Genomic DNA, 22,130 nt, shown 5'->3' with positions numbered 1-22,130 from the left:
TTAGCAGATTACATGCTTGTCAAACTAACAGGTGGGGTCTTAGAAACCATTATATGCCAGATTTTGTGTCAGCAAACATAAATGTGATAAACTTCAAGAACGTAAGTTCCCTGAAAAAAGGAAGATGAAAATGGCAAAGAAAGAAAGAGAAAGACATTGAGAAAGAGTAAGAACGGGAAGAGCCCAGTAAGGATGGTGTGGTTGACTATATCATATCTTTTTTTTTTTTTTTAATATGTCTTTATTGATTTCAGAGAGAGGAAGGGAGAGGGAGAGAGAGAGAGAAACATCAATGATGAGACAGAGTCATTGATCAGCTGCCTCCTGCACGCCGCCTACTAGGGATGGAGCCCACAACCCGGGCATGTGCCCTGACCAGGAATCGAACCGCGATCTCCTGGATCCTAGGTCATTGTTCAACTGCTGAGCCACGCCGGCCTGGCTATCACAGTATATCTTAAGGAAAATATGCAAGTCATTACGTAAACTTCCTTTTAATACATATTAAAAGCAATCTCTTCCACATAAAGTAAAAAATGAAAACAGTGGGTACCTAAGTCTAATACAAACCAACCATACCTCTGCCGTTCATCCACTTCTTCATTCACTTCTTCATGAGTTGACTATGTGGGACTGGGGCCAGCACTGTGGCAAGGGCTTGGTCTATGAAGTTGAATAAACTGTGGGACCTGTTGTCCGGGCTCAGTGTAATCACTCAACCAGTGGCAATAACTACAGTGGAAAAGACAGAAAGAAATTACTATCTCAGCTGAAATACAGGAAGTAGGCAGAGCTTAACGTAGGGCGAGGTAAAGTCCTAAACCACTCTGCCCTGGTCCCACTTTTCCTGGGTCAGGGAATACTATTTCTTGTCATGCACTCATGTCCTCTGTTGTTCCCTTTGGCCACCTGTCTCACTATCTTTTTTTTCTCCTACAGCAAACGAAAAGAAAGTCAAAGGAGCTATTGAGTTGACTAGGGGAAAGAGACCGAGGAAAACATTCTGGCACCTTGTTATGCTAGGTCCCCTTTTTTTGGGGCATGGGGGAAAGGAGGGGCTAGCTTCTGACAAAGTGAGGCCTTTCACTGCGGAGTCATGTGGGAGCTGCAAGGGACCATCCCCCTTACTTTCCATTTTATAGCTGGGGACATTGAGGCTTAATGATTTACCTGAGGCCACACAGCCAACTAGTGCATTGGTGGGACTAGAACTCAGACTTCACTTCCACAGAGGTTAGAACGGACCAGCGGAACACGTCTAACGCTGGGTGGGATGAGGGAACCAGAGATAGAAATCCCACAGCTACCTTCAGCAGCCTCTTCACATTTATGTTCTTAGCAATGAGGCAGTCCTTCATTTCTGATCTTTCAAAGAAATGGATTACAATTGATTAACCTGCTCATCCCACACTCGTCTGTTCCTTAAGGAAAACCACACCAAGCCCATCACTCAAAGGACCTCTTTTTTTAACATTTGTGTTACTCTTGCCATGAGACTGACCCATTTCTCTATATCCTTTTGAAAATGTGGCAACTCAGTCTGAACCTAAAGTCGTAAGATCTGTTTGGTGAAATAAAATGCTGTCTGTGCGCTTTGCTTTTGAATGCATTCTACTTTTTTTGTTTTTGCTTGTCATTAAATTTTCAAAACATTACTTCTTTTCAATGACTTGGAGAAACTTATTGATTCAGCCCCCCCCCCCTCCTTCTACCATTTATCAGCTTCTCACTAATGACCAGGTGGCTGATACGTGTATGTTAAGAAAACTAATCACCTTCTCCCAGGATTTGGAATAGAATTAAGGCGGGCCTGGGGCCCTTCCTGTTCCAGCTGTAGCAGCCCACGGTCCGCGACTGTTCAGAGACTGGCTGGCCGGCAACTGCACCCCCGGCCTCTCGGGGGCTGGATCCCCTCGTCGGCCCCTAAAGCAGTGAGTTTTGCGAGGCTGAGGACTGGCGTGTATGAGACGGAGCCTGGGTTTGCGCCCGAACGCGGCCCGCCCACCGCGGGACGCCCAGCGAGGCGCGCGTCTCGGGTTTCACGGTGACGACGCGGGTCTGGGAGCCTCGGCGCCGACGGGTCGGTCCTGCCCGACGGGTTCCCGCGTCGGGACGCCTCCGACCCCGGCGCGCCGCGGCGGCGGAGTCACCTGAAGGGTGTCGCTGGGAGCTGCCAGCCTTCACCCGGCGTCGCCCCGGCCCGCGTCGCTCGGGGACCAGTCCCCAAGTTCCCGCCCCGCCCCCGCCCGCTCCTCCGTCCTCCGCCCGCCCCGGGCGCACCTTTCCCCGCGGCCCCCACCTGAGTGCGCGCGGAGGTGGGCGGAGCCACGGGGAGCTCGTGACGTCACCCGCGGGAGGCGGGGCTGTGGGAACCGCAGTGCAGCGCAGAGGGGCGGGGCGGCGGGGCGGGGCCTGCGGCGCGTGACCTGGCTGCGGGAGGCAGGAACCCGGAGAAAGGTGTAGGGGGCCGGCACCGACGAGTCCGGAGGCGGGGCGGGGAGTGGCCGGCCGCGGCGGCGGGCGCCGGGCGCAGCTCTAAATCGGGTCACGCTTCCTTTTTCGCTCCCCGCCCCTTCTAGTCTCCCCACCTGGGCCTCCGCGCGGAGACGCGCACCTGGCAACCGGTGGCCGCGCTCCGCCGCGCCTCCGCCTTCTCCGCTCGGGCCGGGCGCCCCGAGCCCGCCCCGCACGCTCGGGAGCCAGCCCCCGGCCCTGGCGCCGGCCCCTCTCCCCTCGGCCTCGAGCGCTCGCTCGTTGATGCCGTTTTGGGGGTGACCCGGCGCGGCGGCCGCGCCTCCGTGGTGGGGGCGTGTTCGTGGCCGCGGCTCCGCTGGGCGTTGAGTGCGGCGCTGCGGGGTGAAGGGAGGCCCGCCAGCGAGAACCCCGCGCGCAGTTCGGGTTTCGGGGGCGCCGGAGGCCGCCACGGCCGCGCGAGAGCGGGAGATGTTGGAGCTGAGGCACCGGGGAGGCTGCCCCGGCCCCGGGGGAGCAGTGGCGCCGCCACCCCCCGAGGGGGTGGCGGCCGGCGGCGACCACGAAACCGAGAGCACCAGCGACAAAGTAGGTAGAGCTGCGGGAGGCGCGCACCCACGCCGCGGCCGGTCCCGGGCTGGGCGGGACACCTGGGAGCAGGGTGGGGCCCGCGGAATGCAGGTGAGGCCGTGGGCTGCCCGCGGCGCCCTGCGCCCGGCCTCGGCTAGGTCCCCCTGCGGGAGGGGGCGAGGACCCGGCCCCAGGACGGCGCGTTTCCCGGGGCGATTCCCCTTGGCTGCAGCTTAGGGTCCCCCGGGCAGCCCCGCGCCCTCCCCGGGCCCGGGGCCGACGCGGGGCTCTGGGCGGAACCGCAGGCGCCCTGGGAGCTGCGGTTTCTGCAGCCGCCGCCTCTCACCCTTCTCCGGAGAGGAACAAAGTTAGTCAAGACTAAACTTACGACACACACCTCGGGTTCTACCGTGTCATTGGATCCTGACACTGGAGGCTTGGCTTCCCCACTCCCCCCTGCAGCAGTGTCATAGCTTTGGGAGGTTTAAGAGTATCGTACACGTGACAATTGAATCCTGTGCCTTCCGAGCCCCCGGGGCAGGCGGTGTGGTTCTTCTGTCTACCAGTGGGTTTCATTTGACCTGACAGGCTCCTTCTTGAGGACTGTGGGGCACCCTATTTAAGAAGAATTAGATGTAATACCACTATTCTGTTTAACGGTCGAAAAAGAGTCAGAGTTTAGTTTATTCTTTAATACAGTGGTGCAGGTAGGAATTTTGGGGGGCAAGCACACTCAGTGTTATGACCTTTTAGATTTGATGGTTTAGGTAGTTGGGCCAGATAATAGATCATTTTATGAAATCTTCTGTTAATAAAATTTCATTTTATTTCAGAAGCTCAAAGCACTTAAACTGTTCCTAGAAGCTTTTTTTTTTTTTTTGGAAGCAGGCATTGCAGTTTGAATTACAGAAGCGAAGTGTATTCCCCAAGGTCAAGTCAGTGGCCTTTTGGAACTAGAGCCTGTTTCCTGATTCCTTTTCTTCTGGCTTATACTGTTGCTGGGACTCCCTGGCAGTTCTGATTTGGAGAGGGTTCCACCTGGAACTTGATGTTGATGAGCTTGATGTAACCAAGTTACAAAGTCCTGGTTAGAATGTATCACATGATAATCAGGAAATAATTCAACAGTGATTTCAGGAATGAAGCTTTAGAATCAATGAGGTGACATCGCCTTTATTGTTTTTTCCTACTTTTGATAGCCTGTGGAATAAAATGAGTCTGTAATAGGACACATGTGTCAAGGAATTACACAAAATATAACAGTGGCCAGCTTCTGAAGGTTGATGTTATAAAGCTAGAAACAGTGGGCTGTGAGAATAGTCTTTGTGAAAACTGCCTTGGAAACTGGACCAAAAATAGAATTAATTAGGTTGGGATTTGTTTTGCATTAGCACTGGCTAGAATCAAGGAAATACCAGCTCCCCCATGTGGACTTCCTTAACTAGAAGAAGCTAACTAGCTTTTAATAAGAGAAAACATGCTCAGGAAGCTATGCACAAAATAACTTCTGAATTAACTTAGTTTCTTAACACCTTAATGTACTTAAAATGGAAACTATTTCTAGGGTTTGATTTGGCTCATTAGAGTTGTTGTCTCTGTGGCTAGGTTACCTCCCTGCGTGTTTATTTATTTATTTATAAATGCTGCACGGTTGGTTTTCATTAACACGTACCCAGCTGTATTTTGTTTTCTGAGAGCAGATGTTGCCAGATGTAAACTCTTAAGATTTTTTTAGACAGGGATGAGCATTTTCAAATTGTGTCTACAATATTGCTATACTTTCAGAATTTATCACAAGGAACTCTTGTCTTGGCAAGCTTTGAGACATTGAACTCTATCCTCTGTCTGTCCTTTCTTATCAGGGTGTATATTTGAATGCACCTGTATTTCCAGGTCAAGGGCTATTTTAAAATCAGTTTGCCCATCAGAGGCTGGTTAATATTTGGTCCATTTAAGCTCTTTAAGTGCCTTCTCTGTTCAAGTTGAGGTAAAGGCAAAACACTTGGGGAATTAATAATAAAAGAAGTATGTGTGTGGGGGGGGTCTGCCTTATATTCTGCTGTTGTAGTATACTCCCATGCCTTTGGTAGTCTTTTTATAATGGTGTTATTAACAAGACATTCTCATTGTTCAGGACCTAGAGACAGGCAGAGAGAGGCTCTTGTGCTCAGGAGAATTAGCAAGTGAAAAAAGTGCTGCTTACCCACAAGGGAATGTTCCCTGTGTTAAATGCTGGAGAAGTACTTGAGAGATGACAAGACCCCCCCCTTCAAAGACACCCCTCCCCCACAGAAGACGTGTATGAGTTAGATTTATCAGGAGTCTGAACAAGGTTCATTGTTCACATCGAGGGCATAGTTGGACTCAACCTGGAGACAGCAGGAAAAGCTTTGAAGAGGAGGTGAGGGCTGAGCTTGGAATTGAAAGACGCCTGGGACTCACCACGCGGACAAGTGTTGGGGAAGGGCATTCTAGGCAAAGGGCCCGTGGAGCTGTTTCTTGAGCCAGCATTCTCCGCACAGGAACCTGAGAGTAGCTTGGCAATCCTGGAGCATATGCTGCGCGCTCTGGAGAGGTGGGGTTTGGGGGATGGGAGCTTGGGAGCCTTGGGAAGGAGATTAAGCTTTATTCCATGGACTTTGGGAAGCCACTGAAAAGTGTTTGCAAAGGCATTAGCTTATCACTCAGCCAAAGTCTGGAGAAAGTGTGGGAAGGGGGAGAGACCTGCCACGAAGAAATCAGATAGTGGGATATTGCAAGTGCTAAAGATATGAAATAATGAGGGACTGGAGTGAGTCTAGTAGGGGTAGGTGAATAAGGGTTGGGAGAGAAGATGTATATTTTAGATAATGCTGATAGGACCGAGACTAGGTGATCAAAGTAAGACTAGTAAAATAGGAGCCTGCCAGGAGACACATTTTAATCCACAACTTAAGAGTATTTTAGGAAAGAAGCAAAAATTATTGGGCAATTTTGCAGGGTAGAAGTGAACATGGGTGAGTTGGGTTGGACAAGGGGTGTCATTCTCTAAAATACAGATGTGGCTCAAGGTGGTAGTGGAAACTGAAATAAAAGGTCAAGTGTGGAGCTGCCAACTTCTGAGTGGGATAGAGGGGGATGGGACCGAACACAAAGCTCTGGGAGATGCCCATGTTTAGAGCAGGGTTGGAGATGTAGGGAAGGGACCAAAGTTATAAGATCCTGGGAGCTAGGGGAGGAGGAATCACTTAGAGGATGTCATCAATAGTATTTAGAAATGAAAGTGAGTCATAGAACATTGAGGTTAGCAGAGATCTTAGTAGAAGCCAGGTTTTAAATTGAGGAATGTGAGAAGTGAAATACTAGTAATTATTGTCAAGCAGTTCCAGCAAAGGGGAATGCAGGATATAGGCTAGAGAGGACTGGGGGATTGAGCGAAAATTAGTTTTTTCCTGGGACGGAAGGTAGGCATTTATGTGAAACAAGTCAAGAGGGAGTGAAGATGCTGATGAGGGTGGGCAGGCCCTGGGACAAAGAAGCAGACATGGTCTGGAGAATACAGAGGATTGGGGTATCTGAGGAAAGGAGTCAAGGATGGAGGGTGGATGCAGACACATTTCGAAAAGCAGAAGAGGGAAGATGAAAGTGTTTGATGCTTTCAATTTTCTCAGCAAAGGGGGGGGGGGGTCTCAGAACCATAGAGCTGCAAGGGATCTTAGAAAGAATGTAGTTCAACTTTATAAATTAAAAAATAATAAACTTGCTATAGAGTGTGGTGATTCTTGCCCAAGAGGACCTAGAGCAAGTGGCTGAGCTGGAACTGGAATGCATTTCTGACCAGACACCTTTGGAGTGTTATTTTAGGGAGTGTAATACGAAATGACCAAGAAGCCACTAGTCCTTAACTCAGTAGCAGTTATAGTCATAATAGTTGATGCTGGTAGCGATTTAGAGTTCACAGAATACTTTTACATCTTACTTTATTTGCTCCTCATAACAACTATATGTGTTTGGAATCACCCATTTAATAGCTGAAAATAAGAGAGGCACTGGGAGTGATTTTGGCCTGGGAAGTGCGGGTCCAGGATGCTAAAGGAATGATGGAGTTAGGGAGGCTGGGATTGGAAGTGGCCGACCACGAGTTAGGGTGGGCAGGGAAGTGGACTGAAGCCCAGCATGGGTTATGGAAGCTCTATATGGATTGAGAGGGCCTGAGCAGTTGCAAGGGAAGCTAAAACCTGATTTACTGGACCAGAGTGGGAGAAAAGGGGGTGCACATGGGAGCCGTGGCCAGGAAAGGGAAGCACACGTCGGAACAGTGTCCCTGCTGTGCTTGTATGTAAGGTTGCTGCTTTGACACAGATTTTGGGTTGAGAAGTTGAGGGTGAAAGAATCTGGAAATCATTTAATTTCTGTCCTTCCCCATTTGAGTTGTGTGTAGTTTCTTTCATAAGTACTCTAATATTTTAAAAATAAATTTTTAATTTTTGGACTTCTGGTTTCATAAATTCATTTTGGAATTTAGTGTGGGTTGCCTTGGTTTCACCTGTAGGTGTAATAAATATTTTCTATATATTTTTATATAAATCTAGGCCATTGATAAAATACTAATGTTTAGAGCTGGACTTCTAGAATATCATTTTGACTGATACTCCTGAGTTGTATTACCACCTAAGTAATTTTCCATGATTCTTTTGTCATTTACAAAAGATTCATGGTCATATTATTATTTAACAGCACGTTTTGAATGCTGGCTCCCCAAATATCACCTCTGGACCAACAGATAAGACAAAGATGAGTTTACAGCTTCTCTGGGTGAGGGGGAACACCTCAACAGCTTTGGCAGAGTCTCGGAGGGAGAAGGGCAAGGTTGGATTTTATTGAGAACTGGAATAAAATTCTTGGGTCTTTCAGTGCGGAGACTTGCTTAGGGTTGGTTAAGGGTCACAATGTAACAGTTTTGGATTGGTGGCAACAGCCTGGCAAGGATTGTGTCTTTGGAGGAAAGCTGTTTGTTGATGCTTCCTATAGAGAGTTGGTGTGTCTTTCACACATCAACTTGTGTTGAACCAGGAGCTCCAGGGCAAGTCTCCAGGGATAGTAAAGTTATGCTAACAAGTCAGTCAGATTTTAAAGTCATGTTAATTTAGGCAGCAAGCTTATGTGAGGGTGGGTAGGTCCTTTCTCACGTCTTTAAAGTATGTTCTGTGTTATACTTGAGACTTCTAAAGAATATTCTGGTGTTACCACATGAGTTTTCACTTACTGTTTGTGATCTTGACTTTAAATACTTTATTTTCTTAAAACTTTGAGAAATTTTACCATAGGATGCCATCAGCTATATCAAGCTTTGGATGCAATGGACGTTTTGATGCAAACAATATTTTGTTTGTCCTAAATGTACTACAGAAAAGTGGGACAATTGAAAATGGTTCTACTCGTAAAGAAAAATTATAAAATACAAATGTATGGTATGATTATTCTTTGTATTTATCTGTATACTTATATATTTTTATGCATTTTTGTAAAAAAGACTTTCACATGTGCTTTCATGGTTAGCACAACTAAATACCGAGGTTTTGTGTGTGTTTTTTCCTTTAACTATTGTGTGTTTGGGAATGTCTTTTAAAAAAATGCACGTTTTAATTCAGTATAAGGAAAACAGGTCATTTAAGACTTTACAGACCTTTTTGTGAGGCTTGGCTTGGTTCTGTGCGTTCAGTAAATGCTTGTTGGGTGCCCATTGTATTTGCAGTTCTGATTGAATGTCACCTTTTTTTGTGACTCTTTCTACAGTTGAGAAAAGGGATGAGGCCAAGATTTGTTTGTTGCTCAACAACTGATAGAAGAATATACTAATGTCTTGGATTGTGGACCTTAACTGCATGGTGTTAAACAAAAAATTTTAACTTTCATGGCTGGAAGTCTTTTTTTTTTTTTTTTTTTTTTTTTTTAAAAAAAAGGTTTATTAGGTCATTGCTAGAAAAAAAAGGGGGGGGGGGAGGGAAGACTAGCCTTGGCGCCTGGAGCTTAAACCACCAGCAGCATGGCTAGGTGGAAAAGACAACATATCCTTCCATGTCCGTGGCCTGGGAGTTTGCAAGCATTTTTATGCATCACAGGGGGCGGAAGGGGGAAGAAAGAGTTAGTCATGCAGAATCCACCTTAGCTGTAGGCAAAGGGGTGGGAGCCGGTGGTACACGGGGCGGGACCAGCTCTGGGATAGGCCCAGAGTCCACAAGAAGCAATGGCCCCTCCTGTGGGTTGGCGGGGACAGCCGTGGGAGGCCCATGTGTAAACAGGGGGAGGCTCCTGGTTCGGGGGTGCCTGGCTAAAATAATCTGTGGACATCGCCACCTGAAGTTATTCCTAAATTCCGTCAGATACACAGGGATGTGAGCAGTCTTTTGTCAGAGATGGTCCACAGCTATTCACAGGCTAACTGTTGTGTCTCTTATCTCTCCCTCTCCGGCTGCTGTGATTTTAATTTTGAACATCTCAGAGTTTTCTCCTTGTCAGTGGAATAAAGATAATAAACAAGTTTATAGTTTGTAAAATCCATGTACATAATACCAATTTTAATTTTTTTAACAGTTGTGTAGACAAGGGAAATAGCCTTAGTCTACACCTGAGAAAAAAGTTTGAGAACTGTCCATGAAACATCTAAACACATAAGAATTTTTGTGAGTTTATTTGAGCGAAACTGATGACAATTTCTGAGAAGCAAATCTCAATGGTTGAGAAAAGGCTATGGAGAATGGCAGTTTTGCACCGTGTTTTATACATTAGAGTCAAAGGAGAAGATGTAAGGCTGGGGGAGACGGGGTTACATGACATTTACTAGTGAGCTGAGCTTTTCAGGTTTAGTATGTGGTCCACGAAACCTACATTCCTTTCCCAGAGTAACACAGTATTTAGAGCTGGGGTTTACCCAAAGTTTTCTGACCAAAATAATGTAAAGGAGAAATTAGGTATGTGGGCCTAAATTTATAAAATTAATTAAAATATTTACTTAAGAACTTCTTTTTATAACTGTTACTACATTGTGTGATTTTTGAACTATTTTGGCCTTTCCGAATTTGACTAGAAACTTTTAGCTGAAAACTTGTAATTCTGTGTTTCAGGCACTCAGATTTAAGTCAAACAAAATTGTTTCTAGTACTCCCTTATTTTACTATTGATTAGGAGAAGAAATCATTAGTTTTATTTTATAGCAGTTCACACTTTTTAAAAACTATATGTTTTTATTGATTGCAGAGAGAGGAAGGAGGGGAGAGAGAAACATCAGTGATGAGAGAGAATCATTGATCCGCTGCCTCCTGTGCCCCCCTACTGGGGATCGAGCCCACAGCCTGGACATGTGTCCTTACCTGCAATTGAACCGGACTTCCTTCCTGGTTCATGGGCCGATGCTCAACCACTGAGCCACACCGGCCAGGCAGCAGTTCACACTATGATTCATTTAGTTGGGAGACTTTTCAGAACCTATTTCAAGAGAATGACGTCACATTTTGAAGGGACTCCAGAAAGCAGAGGAACTAATTTCGTTAATGACCGATTGGGCTGTTGATCTTTCCTGAAGTGTGCCAAGTTTAGTTATCTTTCTGAATGTCGACTTATTCTCTTATCCACAAGGAGAGGTCAGAGTTATTTTTCATGTCATGTCTTTGGATGTTTACTTAAGACTTTGAGAGAACGATCACTATTTTAAGCTTTCTTTTAAACAAAATTAGAACACACAGGATGGGAGAAACAAGAGTCCAGTACAGTGTGAGGAGCTCACCTCTGTGGAAATTTAAAGCTGCTTTTTGCAAACTTGGTGGCTAGGAAAGGAGTGTTGCTTTTCTGCTTCCTGGCTATGTTTGCAATTCCCTTTTATTTGCCAGGACCCATGGCCAGTTATTTAAGAGCTTTATGTAAGGCCCGTGAAGCCAATCTGATTTCATCATCTGGCTGGCTCAGGTGGGGCCGAACACCTTGGCACTTAAGATTGGGCTCACTGCCACCTTTCTCTTCCAAGCAGGTTATTTGAAAACAATGTGGTGCTGTGGGCCAGCAGATGTTTATTCTATCTGAGGCTTAGCATTTTACTTTGAAATATAAAAATTGAGATCTAGAAAGTAAAATTAGACTCATGTCTCTTTTTATTTTATTTTCACTCCCCCTCCCCCCATCCCCCATGCTTGTACATGAACTGTCTCTGGTTTGAGGCTTTAAACAATCCTGGGGACACTCATGTAGAGTTCAGTGTACACCTGGAATTCTGCACATGATAATACTACTTATAATAATTTATATTGCTAATAAATATGGAATCAATACAAAAGGATCATGATGCAACGAACCCCTTAGGCACCTAGGTAATCACAGCATGAATTTTATTCTCAAGATTTCCTTCTCTCTCGATAGGTTTATAACATATTTGTGTCCCCAAACAGTGTATTGGTAAACTTTGAATTTTTTTCTGAGCTTTTTACTATAAAAGTTTTTAATAACATAGAAAAATTAAAAGGTTAGTACAATGATCATCAGTACATCCAGCGCTTAGATTGAACAACTGTGATGAATTTGCCAAATTTGCTTTACCTTGCCATAGATGTATATGCAAATATTTTGTTGGTGAGCCATTTGAAAATAAGTTGCAGACCTCAATGGCCCTTCACTTCTAATATTAAATCATGCATCGTAAAGACATTCTCCTGTGGGACCACAGTGCCATTATCACAGCTAAAAAAAATTAACAGTAACTTTAGAACATTCTATGTTCTAATTTTCCCTATTGCTGCCAAAATGTGTGTTGGAGATTCCTTCCTCTCCCCCAAACTAAGATCCAGTCAGAGTTCACACATTGCAGGTTTAATCATTCTTACTTCATCTACTTGTTTTTCCCTGCGAAGGAGGGCCAAGCCGAAGAGCAGTAAGCGTTATTTCTCTTAGGCCTGAAAAAGTGATGTACCTGTGGGGATCCCAGCTCTAATAAAGTCTCAGATAAAATGCAATTTTGTGATGACAGTAGTGTTTCACAATTGAATATAAGTCTTGAAGCAGATTCTAAGTTCTTTTGTATTATGCCATGGATTTTTGCCTTCAGGGATCTTTCTTCCTAATTTGGAATTTAACACTTACATTAATGAAACCATAAGACATGATTTTAATGTAGCATAGAATTGGGTGTCACCAGGGGAAGATCAAAGGAGCCCTCTAGCCATGTTCCTGTCTTCTCAGTATCCACCCTTTGGAAGCACCTCCTTCCTTTCCCTGACCACTGGCTCCTATTGCTCTTCAGGAGTCATCATGAGCTATGAATGTCTTATGCTCAATTGACCATATACTGCGCAGTTTGGTGTTTTGACTTATGTGTACACCCATGAATTCATCACTACAGTCAAGATAATGAACATATCCATCACCATCACAAGTTTGCTCCTGCCTGTTAGTAATTCCCTCCTCACTCCCAGATAACCACTGGTCTGCTTTCTGGCACTATAGATGAATTTGAAGTTTGTAGAATTTCATATAAGTGGAATACTATGCATACAGGTATGCATATACACATATACATATATTTATATATACTGTATGTACATTTTGTCTGACTTCTTTTTACTCAGCACAGTTATTTTGACATTCATCCATGTCTTTGCGGGCATCAGTAGTTCACTCATTTTTATTGCCGAGTAGTATTCCGTTGTACGAGTGTAGCCCCATTCACCTGTTCCCTGGTGAATGTTTGAGTTGTTTCAAGTGTGGATCTATTACAGACAAAGCTGCCATGAACATTTGTGTACAGTCTTTGTGTGGATATATACTACTATTTTCTCTTGGACAAATAGGAGTAGAATGACTGGGTCCTATGGTGGGTGTATGTTCAACCTTTTGAGAAACTGCCAAACTGTTTCCCAAAGTGGTTGTACCATTTTACATTCCCACCAGCAGGGTGAGAGAGTTCCAGTTTCTCCACATCTTCTGCAACACTTGGTATGTTCAGTTTTTAAGTTTTTAGCCATGCTAATAGAAGTGTGGTAGTATCTTACCGTGGTTTTGTTTCACATTTCCCCAATAACTAACGATGCTGAACATTTTTTTCATGTGCTTATTTGCCAAATATGCATTGCTTTTGGTGAAATGTCTGTTCAAATATTTTGCCCATGTATTTTAATTGAGTTATTTTCTTATTGAACTTTAGAGTTCTTTATGAATTCTGGATGCAAGTCCTTTATTTGATATGTGATTCGCAGATCTATTTTCACAGTGTCTGGCTCATTTTCTCATCTTTACACACTGTCTCTTGAAAAGCAGAAAATTTTAATTTTGATGACCTAGTCATCATTTTTTGTTTTATGGATCATTTTGTCATTGTTATATTTAAGAAATCTTTGCCTAATCCATGGTCACAGAGATTTTGTGGAAGTTTTAATATTTTATGTAAATGCCTATGATCTATTTTGCATTAATTTTTGTAACTGGTGTGAGGTATAGATCAAAGTTCTTTCTTTTTTCTTTTTTATATGGCTATCCAATTGTTTCAGCAATGTCTGTTGATTTACCTTTGCAGCTTTGTTGAAAATCAGTGGACCGTATTTTTGTGGGTTTATTTCTGGACTCTGGTCTGTTTTCCACTGATCATTTTTTTCTTTCATGTCAGTACCGCAGCTTGATTGCCGGTAGTGTAAGTTCTTCAGCTTTGATCTTTTCTCCAGGCTGTTTTGGCTCTTCTAGGTCCTTTGCATTTTCATATAAATTTTAGAATCAGCCTGTACATTTCTACAAAAAAACCCTCACAAAACCTCTTGAGATATTTATTGGGATTGCACTGAAACTGTAGATTAATTTGGGAGAAATCGTCATTTTAATTACTTTCCTGTATGGTTTCAGATCCCAGCTACATTGCTTAGAGCTGTGTGAACTTGGACACTTGATTGGTCTCCCTCCCTCCCTCCCTCCCTCCCTCCCTCCCTCCCTCCCTCCCTCCCTCTATTCATTGTGCAAGTATTTTTATTAAATTTATTGGGGTGACATTGGTTAATAAGATTATATAGGTTTCAAGTGTACATTTCTACATGACTCTGTATATTGCATTGTGTGCCCAACACCCCACGTCATCTTTCCGAGCCTCAGTTTTTTTATCTACAAAACGGAGGTGATTATTTGCCACATGGTAATGTGAGGAATAACTAAATCAGTATTTACAAAATATTGCAGTGCTTTTGCTCTTATTTTCTAATTGCTTTCCCTGAGGTGTTGGACTTGCAGGGTAATAAAGAGACTTATTTTTTCAACTTTCAGCCCTCATTTACCAGACATACTTTCATTGTAATTTTATATTTGGAAAAGTCAGGAAGCCCTCATTTTACCTAGGTGGAACTGAGCTCCCAAGCCAAGCGACTTGGTCAAGACTACTCAGCTAGCAAGAACAGACGGGAACTTCTGATTTTAATCTGAAATGTTGGCCCGAGTTGACAGACGCAGCTCACTCGTTGCCGCTTTATGCGTCGCCTGGGGAATCCCGCCTGGATGGGGCCTCTGCTGGCCCCTCGGGGTTGAGAGTGGGGCCAGTGGACGGCGTTTCCTCTTCTCACAAAGCTTGTGGACTCCTGGAAAATACGGACAAGCAAGCAGGCACCTCTAATATAGACTGGTAGGGAAACGCAGTTGAAGAGCAGCTGACCCGGAGCTGGGGTCAGGGACATCTGCAAGGAAGCGACCTTCACGCCAAGGCCAGGGGATGCGTGGACGGTACAGGGTTTCGGAATGAGGAAGGGAGGACTGGGACCAGGATGTGGGCCACAGAGAAGATGCGCGGTTTGTGTTTTACAGATAGAACAACCACCTGGATGCAGGAGGGAGAAGGCTGTGGCATGAAAACTGGGGGGTCACCCACGTGGGGCTGCAGGGGCGGGGTCCCTTCATCACAGCAGTAAAAGCAGTGTCGGGTAGTTTGCCTTTTTCCTCTGGGCTTAGGCTGGGAAGCATTAAGATTAGGTTTGCAGTTTAGAAAGATTCCTTTTATGTTGAAAATAAAGAAGAGGGGGAGAGGAATGAGGTACTGAAGTAGCGGAGAGAGGATGGTGCCCAGGAAGGGTAGTAGCCGTGGGGGGGCTGGGGGACATGGGCAAAGACGAATGACAGGCCTGGTGCTAAGTGGGTGTGTTTTGGTGCACGGAGATGGAAGCGTTAAGTTGATAGCCAGGTGCCTGACCTGAGTTACTTGGTTAACCATTCGGGGTGGTGTCTTCACCCGAGTAGGAAATGTAGCCGGGGAGCAGGTCTGGTGTGGAGAAAAAAGAGAGAGGTCAGTTTGTTTATGTTGAATTTCAGGTGATGCTGGTGGAAAGCCCACCTGGAGACCCAGGTGTATGGGGAGTGAGGGGGCAGAGATGGGGAGGAAGCTGTGAGGGTGCATGAGGCCACCTGGTGGGGGATGGGAGGACGCGGGCTCAACGTGGAAAGTGGAGGGTTACTGTCTCTATTTTTATTATTATTTTTTAATCCTCACCTGAGGATATTTTCTCCATTGCTTTTCAGAGAGAGTGGAAGGGAGGGAGGGAGAGATAGAAACACCGATGTGAGAGAGACACATCCATTGGTTGCGCGCCCAGACGGGTGACCAAGCCTGCAGCCGAGGTACGTGCCCTTGGCCGCAATCGAACCCAGGCCCCTTTAGTCGAGGGCCGATGCTCGAACCGCTGAGCCGCACCAGCCAGGGCAGATTACTGTCTTTAAACTGGGGGCTTGAGAAGAAACTCCTAGCGTAGATTTCTTAAACATTTTAAGCACCTTCATTCCGCACGCGTTCAGCTACTGCTCCCTTCTTTCCATTACCCCCAGTCACACTCTTGTTCTCCTTGTCAAGTCTGGCACCTGTGACAGGACCCGTGCAGGAAATGCAGAAACACAAGAGTCTCTGCTTCGAATCCCCGTAGTTGGGTCGAATTGCTCTAAAAGGCCGCTCTCTTTCGTCATTAGCATGAAATGAAGAAGCCTCGTTGTCTTACGTTTTCCATTCTGTGAAGCTAAAAGAATGAAAGTAAAAGCGGAACAGCTTTCTTGAGGGCTTGGGGACGAGGGCCTTGACCACCACCACCACTGCCAAGCGCACTCGGAAGAGGCTTGCTGGAAGCGCTAGCCTTTCGGGGAGCTCAGTTTGAATTCTGGTCCAGTGCTTTCATTTTCTGAGGAAAGCAGAGCTGAGGTTGTTTTCAGGGTTGAGTGACTTGCCCTTTGCCACTCTGCGGGCGCCGTGCGGGTGGCCTTAGCACCCGTGCAGCCCTGACCCCTGGTCCGTGCTCTTCCTGCGTCACGGTGGTGTAGCCTTACGGAGGCATTTCCATGAGTCCCCATCTCCACTATGCTCTCACCACCCCCCAGCACTCTGGGTTACTGAAGGGGACAGAGGAGTAGTAGCAGGGAAAAGAAAACTAAGTGGTGTGCTCCACTGTTCTGGATGCCAAAGGCCTGCTGGCATGTCAGGCTGACAGCGGGCGCCCTGACATTTTCAGGGGACGCTTTGTGTGGTGGTTTATTAAGTCAACATCTCTCTCTGTTGAAGCTGCTTTGGGGCCAGCTGGCGCTCAGTGCCACAGTGGGAATTCGACAGGTCCGTTTCCCTTGTCATTTTGGGTATAATGTCATGTAATTTCGTAATTATACAGTAAGAGAATTATAGGTAGTAAACAAAAGTTTATTATTGCTTTATGAAAACTGCAGATACTCCCCCAAGGCTAAACTTTTGTTTGGTAAGCCACTTAATGAGGAATTGGGAGACTTGCTTCAGTCGTAGCCCACTTCTTTGACTTCACTAAGTCCTTGGCGTTATATTAAAAGCTTCCACTTTATGGATAAAGAAGTCAAAAGGGCTGGTGAAATCTGCTGAGACTTTGGCACTAATAAGGGTTCTGTCTGGTTTGAGGCTCCTGAAGGTTCTGAGTTCCTGGGCGTTTTCATGCCCAGGATCACTCCTGGCCCAGCGTTCTGCTCAGTGCTCCATTGTCTTGTATTCACCTCCTGAGAATATTATCATTCCTCTCCTCCTGCTGAGCCCCTTGCCCCAATTTCCCCCTTTGCAAACCACTTTCCCAAAGTACATGCATGTGTAGCACTCTTCATCAAAGGCTGCTCGGGCAGAGCATGTAGGAGAGGGGAAGACAAAGGAGTGGAGAGCAACTTCAAAACCGAGTTAAATGCTTTATGTATACAAAATGTGCCAGTGTAAGATATTACTCTTATTCATGCTTTGATTGTAATCAAATAAAAAGAGGGACTGTGCAGAGCTGATTGGAATCTACTTGGAATTAACACTGTTCTCTCAGCTAAGTAGCAAAAGAATAAATACTTGATTCATGTGGTAAACTTAGGCAATATAGTAGTTTCTTTTTGTGTCTTTTGTTTAAATGAATCCTTTATATTGATAGATTTTAGCGCAGATAATCAAACTTTCCTAACAGGGAAGTACAACTGAGCTTGGCTAGTCAAGGTAAGTTAATAGTTGTTTTCTTTGTTTCAAGTTATGTAACTGAGATTGGACACATAGAACAATATGTAAATGCATTGGCAAGTGCGTGCTTTTTTTCCCTTCTATTTTACAAAGTGATCTTCCTTTCTCTTTAATTTTAGGAAACAGATATTGATGACAGATATGGAGATTTGGATTGCAGAACAGATTCTGATATTCCAGAAATTCCACCGTCCTCAGATAGAACCCCCGAGATCCTCAAGAAAGCTCTGTCTGGTTTATCTTCAAGGTATGGCTGGATGAAGATGAATATAAGGGGTGCACAAGATAAGTTGTGAGGTTGTCCTATTCTGTGCCATTCATTTCACTGTTTCTGAGTTTTGGAGCTCTGAGAGAGAAAGCTCATACTTTTTCATTGTATGTGAGGCACACATGGTACTAGATGCTTAATGTACAGCCTTTCATTTAATCTTTAAAACCTTGAGAAGTCTGAGAAAACCAAATCTGAGAGGTTTCCTAGTGAAGGTTACAGAGCTATTAAGACACGGACCTATCCTTGTCCCAGTTTGTCAGATTTCTGAAGCCAGTGATCTATTTACCACATCAGGTTGCCTTTTCTGGTGGTGGAACATTTAATAAAGAAAATTCTATATTCTTTGTTCCCTGTTCTTCAAATGCCACAGAAATAGGTCACTTTTTTAAGCAGAGTTTTAAATTATTGTTCAAACTCTACAGCCCTTTACCATTTTATATTTGTGCTCTATTTTGAGATGTGTAATCAACACCAAATTTTACCTAATTTTATATTGCCCTCCATTGTATGTTTTAGTAATATGAGTTACAAAACTTATAAAAGCAAAATAAATGTAAGCTTTTATTTAGATTAATATGTGAAATCTTAAATATCAGTTTGGAACAGTTTTTCCATATTTTTTACTGTGACACGCAGTAAGAGATACATTTTACACCACATCCCAAGAGACACACAAATGTGTATTTTAACTGCTGCAAGAATGTCGTGAAGCAATTCTTGCCATTATTGTGTGATACCCTCTAATTTATTTTCTGTTTAATGCTCTTCTGTTATTGAACAAAATATGTTGGATGTAACCTACTAAATTGTTTTTCTACCCATGAGTCATAACAACAGTAAACAATGACTTAGTCCTATCTAGTAAATGTAATAGGAGTTTTTCTCTTTTTAGTTTCTAGGAGATATCCATATTAGAATAAATTGCTTTAAAGCAAATTTTTCATATTTTTTTAACCAATAATTCTTTGTTGGTTATTATTCAGAGAATAATTATTCTTTTAATAGTCTTGATCCCGGTTGTTTTCACGACCTAGTTGACAAATGTACCTTTGCTTTAAAATCTTACCAGTTCTATCTCAGATTTAAAAATTTCTTAGATTGATTTATATAAGAATGATGCCATACTCTCGTATGCATTATTAATAATAATTTCTTAATAGTGAAGGCCATTCCCCCTCCCCCTTGTAAAGCAACAAGAGCAAATGATAGCATCTGATATTTATTGAGCATGTACTGTGTGCCAGGCACTGCTCTAAGCACTGCACACCCATTGACTAGCTTATTCTCACAGCAACCCTGCAACACAGGTACAGTTATGTACCTATTTTACAAATGAGGAAACTGAGGCACAGGAATTTCATGTATCAAGGGGCATGCAGCTAGTAAGCAACAGAACCACATTCTGAACCTGGGCATTGTGCTCTGCTTATGAGAGAATTGCTTTCAGAAAATGAGCAGTAGAGGATATGTGACCAGTTTCATCTTCTCATGAAACTTCACTATAAAGATTACATGAATGTTTCAAAACTGGTATCCTGTTCATTGTAGCCTCTTCAGTACCCCTAATAGTCTGCCTTGCCACGGTTTAGAAGTTATAGACGCATAGGATTAAAAATATTAATTCCATAAGAAGTTTTCATGAATCACAGGGAAAAACCCCTGTAATCCTCCCACCATGACATTGGTATTTAAAGTACTGTGGTGTTTACTCTGAAGCTTTTGTGTGTGTGTGTGTGTGTGTGTGTGTGGTATAAAAATAGCATTGTACTATTTCTTGCCTTTCTATTTTCACTTTCATTCTGTGGTATTAGGAACAAATATCCTTAAATATACATAAATATTTTAATGGCTACATGATATATTCCTTTGTATGGCTGTAGTTCAATTTGCTCAACTTAAACAGCTATCGCTGGGCATTTAGCTGATTTCTGAATTCTCACAATCAAAAACAACTGCATTAAACATTTTTCTTTATAGATAACTTTGATTTAGCATCCATAATTATTTCCTTAGGATAACATCTTAAAAGTGAAATTGCTTGGTCAAGGTTTATGCTCACTTTTGAGGCTCTAATATATAATGTTAGAAAATCTTAAGTTGTTGAAATTGGAAGGGGCCTGAGAGGTCTTCAGTCACTTGGCAGGTTGTCCCAGTCTGTTTCTTGACCTGTGTGTATGAATGTTCAATAGACTTTTAAGTCTGGCTTTATGAGCCTAACTTAGCAGTTTTCTTCTGGGGGCAGTACCTCGGGTTTCATCCCCACGCCCGAGCAGACGTTTGGCAATGTCTGGAGACCTTTTTGGTTGTCGCAGTGAGAGATGGTGCTTCTAGCATATAGTGGGTGGAGACCAGGGAGGATGCTGAATGCCCTGCAGTACACGGAACAGCTCTTCACACCAAAGAATTCTCTGGCACAAAACGAGGCTGGTCCTGAGGCTGAGAAACCAAGGGAACATCTGGGTATCGCCTTACTGGTGCTCGTATGCTCCACACTGCTGTCTTCTCTCCGGGAGCCTGTCCACTTTCTCCAAAAGCTGGTAGATAGACACTCTCAAAACTCCTGCTCTTTGCCAAATGGCCCGCCAAGTTCTTGTTTATTTTTTATTTTAAAAAATATTTACTTATTGACTGGTTTTAAAGAGAGAGGAAGGGAGAGAAACATGGATTTGTTGTTCCACCCATCTGTGCAACTGTTGGTTGATTCTTATGTGTGCCTTGACCGGGGATTCACCCCGCAGCTTTGGTGCATCTGGTCAACACTCTAACCAGCTGAGCTGCCCAGCCAGGGCCAGTTCTTGTTTATCCCTGAGGAGTGCCTCTGTGCCCCAGTTCTTGGCTCAGGTGAGCTGTCTTGTCAGCCCAGATTCTTGATGACTCATGATGTTTTTCGCACTGTTTTTTAAAAAAAATCTTGTCATTACTTTTGAAATAAAAAACCACTTACTAGTGGTAGTAACAGTAAGTCATCGTACATATCCAAATTGATTTGAACACTTTAGATAATCACTTTTAAAAGGATGCTGCTTAATTACATACTTTTTGGAAATCTCATTTCTGGCTCAGATGGGACCTTGAGACATGAAACCTGAATTCACTTCTCTACTGATTCTGAGTTCCTGTTTCCAAAATGATCTGTGAGGTGATGACATGGACTCAAAATCAAGGCTTTCTCTGGTGTGATCATGGAAGCATGGTAAAGGCAATGGAGAGTTTTGAATTCAAATCAGACTCCTCTGGTTTTTAGTAACTGATTTTCTCCCTCCCTCCCTTCCTCCTCCCTCCCTCCCTCCCTCCCTCCCTCCCTCCCTCCCTCCCTCCCTCCCTCCCTTCCTTCCTTCCTTCCTTCCTTCCTTCCTTCCTTCCTTCCTCCCTCCCTCCCTCCCTCCCTCCCTCCCTCCCTCCCTCCCTCTCTTTCTCCCTTCCTTCCCCTCTCTCTCTCTCTCTCTCTTTCTTTCTTTTTGCATATCATGGTCTGTTTTAAATTCAGTGCTTCTCTCCTGAAGGGTGACTTTCGGTTACTGTATCAGTGGATATATATATATTATGTCTACGTGTCTGCTTAATTTTGTATTAGGTATTCTTGGGAAATTTTGAGAGGTCTGTTAAGTAAAATAAATAAAGGAAGTAAGCCTTTGACCTTATTGAGGGAGGGGAGTTTTTCTCAGAGGGGAAATATCTCTGTAAAAGACAACCAGACAGAATATGTTCCTCGAGGACCTCGGTTTTCAGTTACCGTGGAATTTTTGGCTGATACGTTTAAAATCTCTGGTTCTCAGCAGTTGCTATTCTTTGAAGATCAAAGCCAGGCATCTAACAGAGGTACATGTGGACATGGGCAACACCTACCTAGGGGCGGATTTCTAACCCCTGTGTAGTCACTTGACTAGAAGAGGTTCTCAGTCATTCTGAGTCTGAGGATCAGTCATGCAGACGGGCTAAGTACACGTCTGGGTTTCACGCAAGCAGGTCAGGATTATTATCTGGAGACTGGCCTATGTCCCTTATTTACCTCTGACCAGCTCTGTGACCTAGCCCAGTTTTTTAATCCATTCACTAATCCATAGAGGGTTATATCTATACAGCTAAATGGAGCCTTTCAGCTATAGCATTTTTGACTCTACACTCATTTCAGCCCCAAAGCTTACAGTCTGTGAGAAATGTATGACTCTATCTAGCTGGTTAAACAGTAGAGGGAAATAAAATTGGGTGAGTACAATTTGACCAACTCATGAGCAATCTTGGAAGCTAGATAAACCAGTTTGGACTTAATGTTGGCATTTCAGATCTTGAGCACAGAAATGACATGATAAAAGGGATATTTAAGAAGTACCTGAAACATAGGCA

General features: G+C 44.1%; 1 protein-coding gene across 1 annotated transcript in view; it reads left to right on the top strand.

Annotated features, from left to right (window-relative positions):
• Window positions 1-2,943: 2,943 nt before the first annotated feature.
• CDS1 (CDP-diacylglycerol synthase 1) overlaps window positions 2,944-22,130 on the top strand; it is a 53,303-nt gene continuing 34,116 nt past the window's right edge. The window contains exons 1-2 of the mRNA XM_087826744.1: window positions 2,944-3,060; window positions 17,635-17,762. Of these exons, the coding sequence (XP_087682870.1) occupies window positions 2,944-3,060; window positions 17,635-17,762 (245 nt within the window). The remainder of the gene's footprint in view (window positions 3,061-17,634; window positions 17,763-22,130) is intronic.

Source organism: Miniopterus natalensis, chromosome 1 (genome assembly GCF_054644295.1).
Source record: "Miniopterus natalensis isolate mMinNat1 chromosome 1, mMinNat1.hap1, whole genome shotgun sequence".
NCBI lineage: Eukaryota > Metazoa > Chordata > Mammalia > Chiroptera > Miniopteridae > Miniopterus > Miniopterus natalensis.
This window is presented reverse-complemented; position numbering and strand designations above follow the sequence as displayed.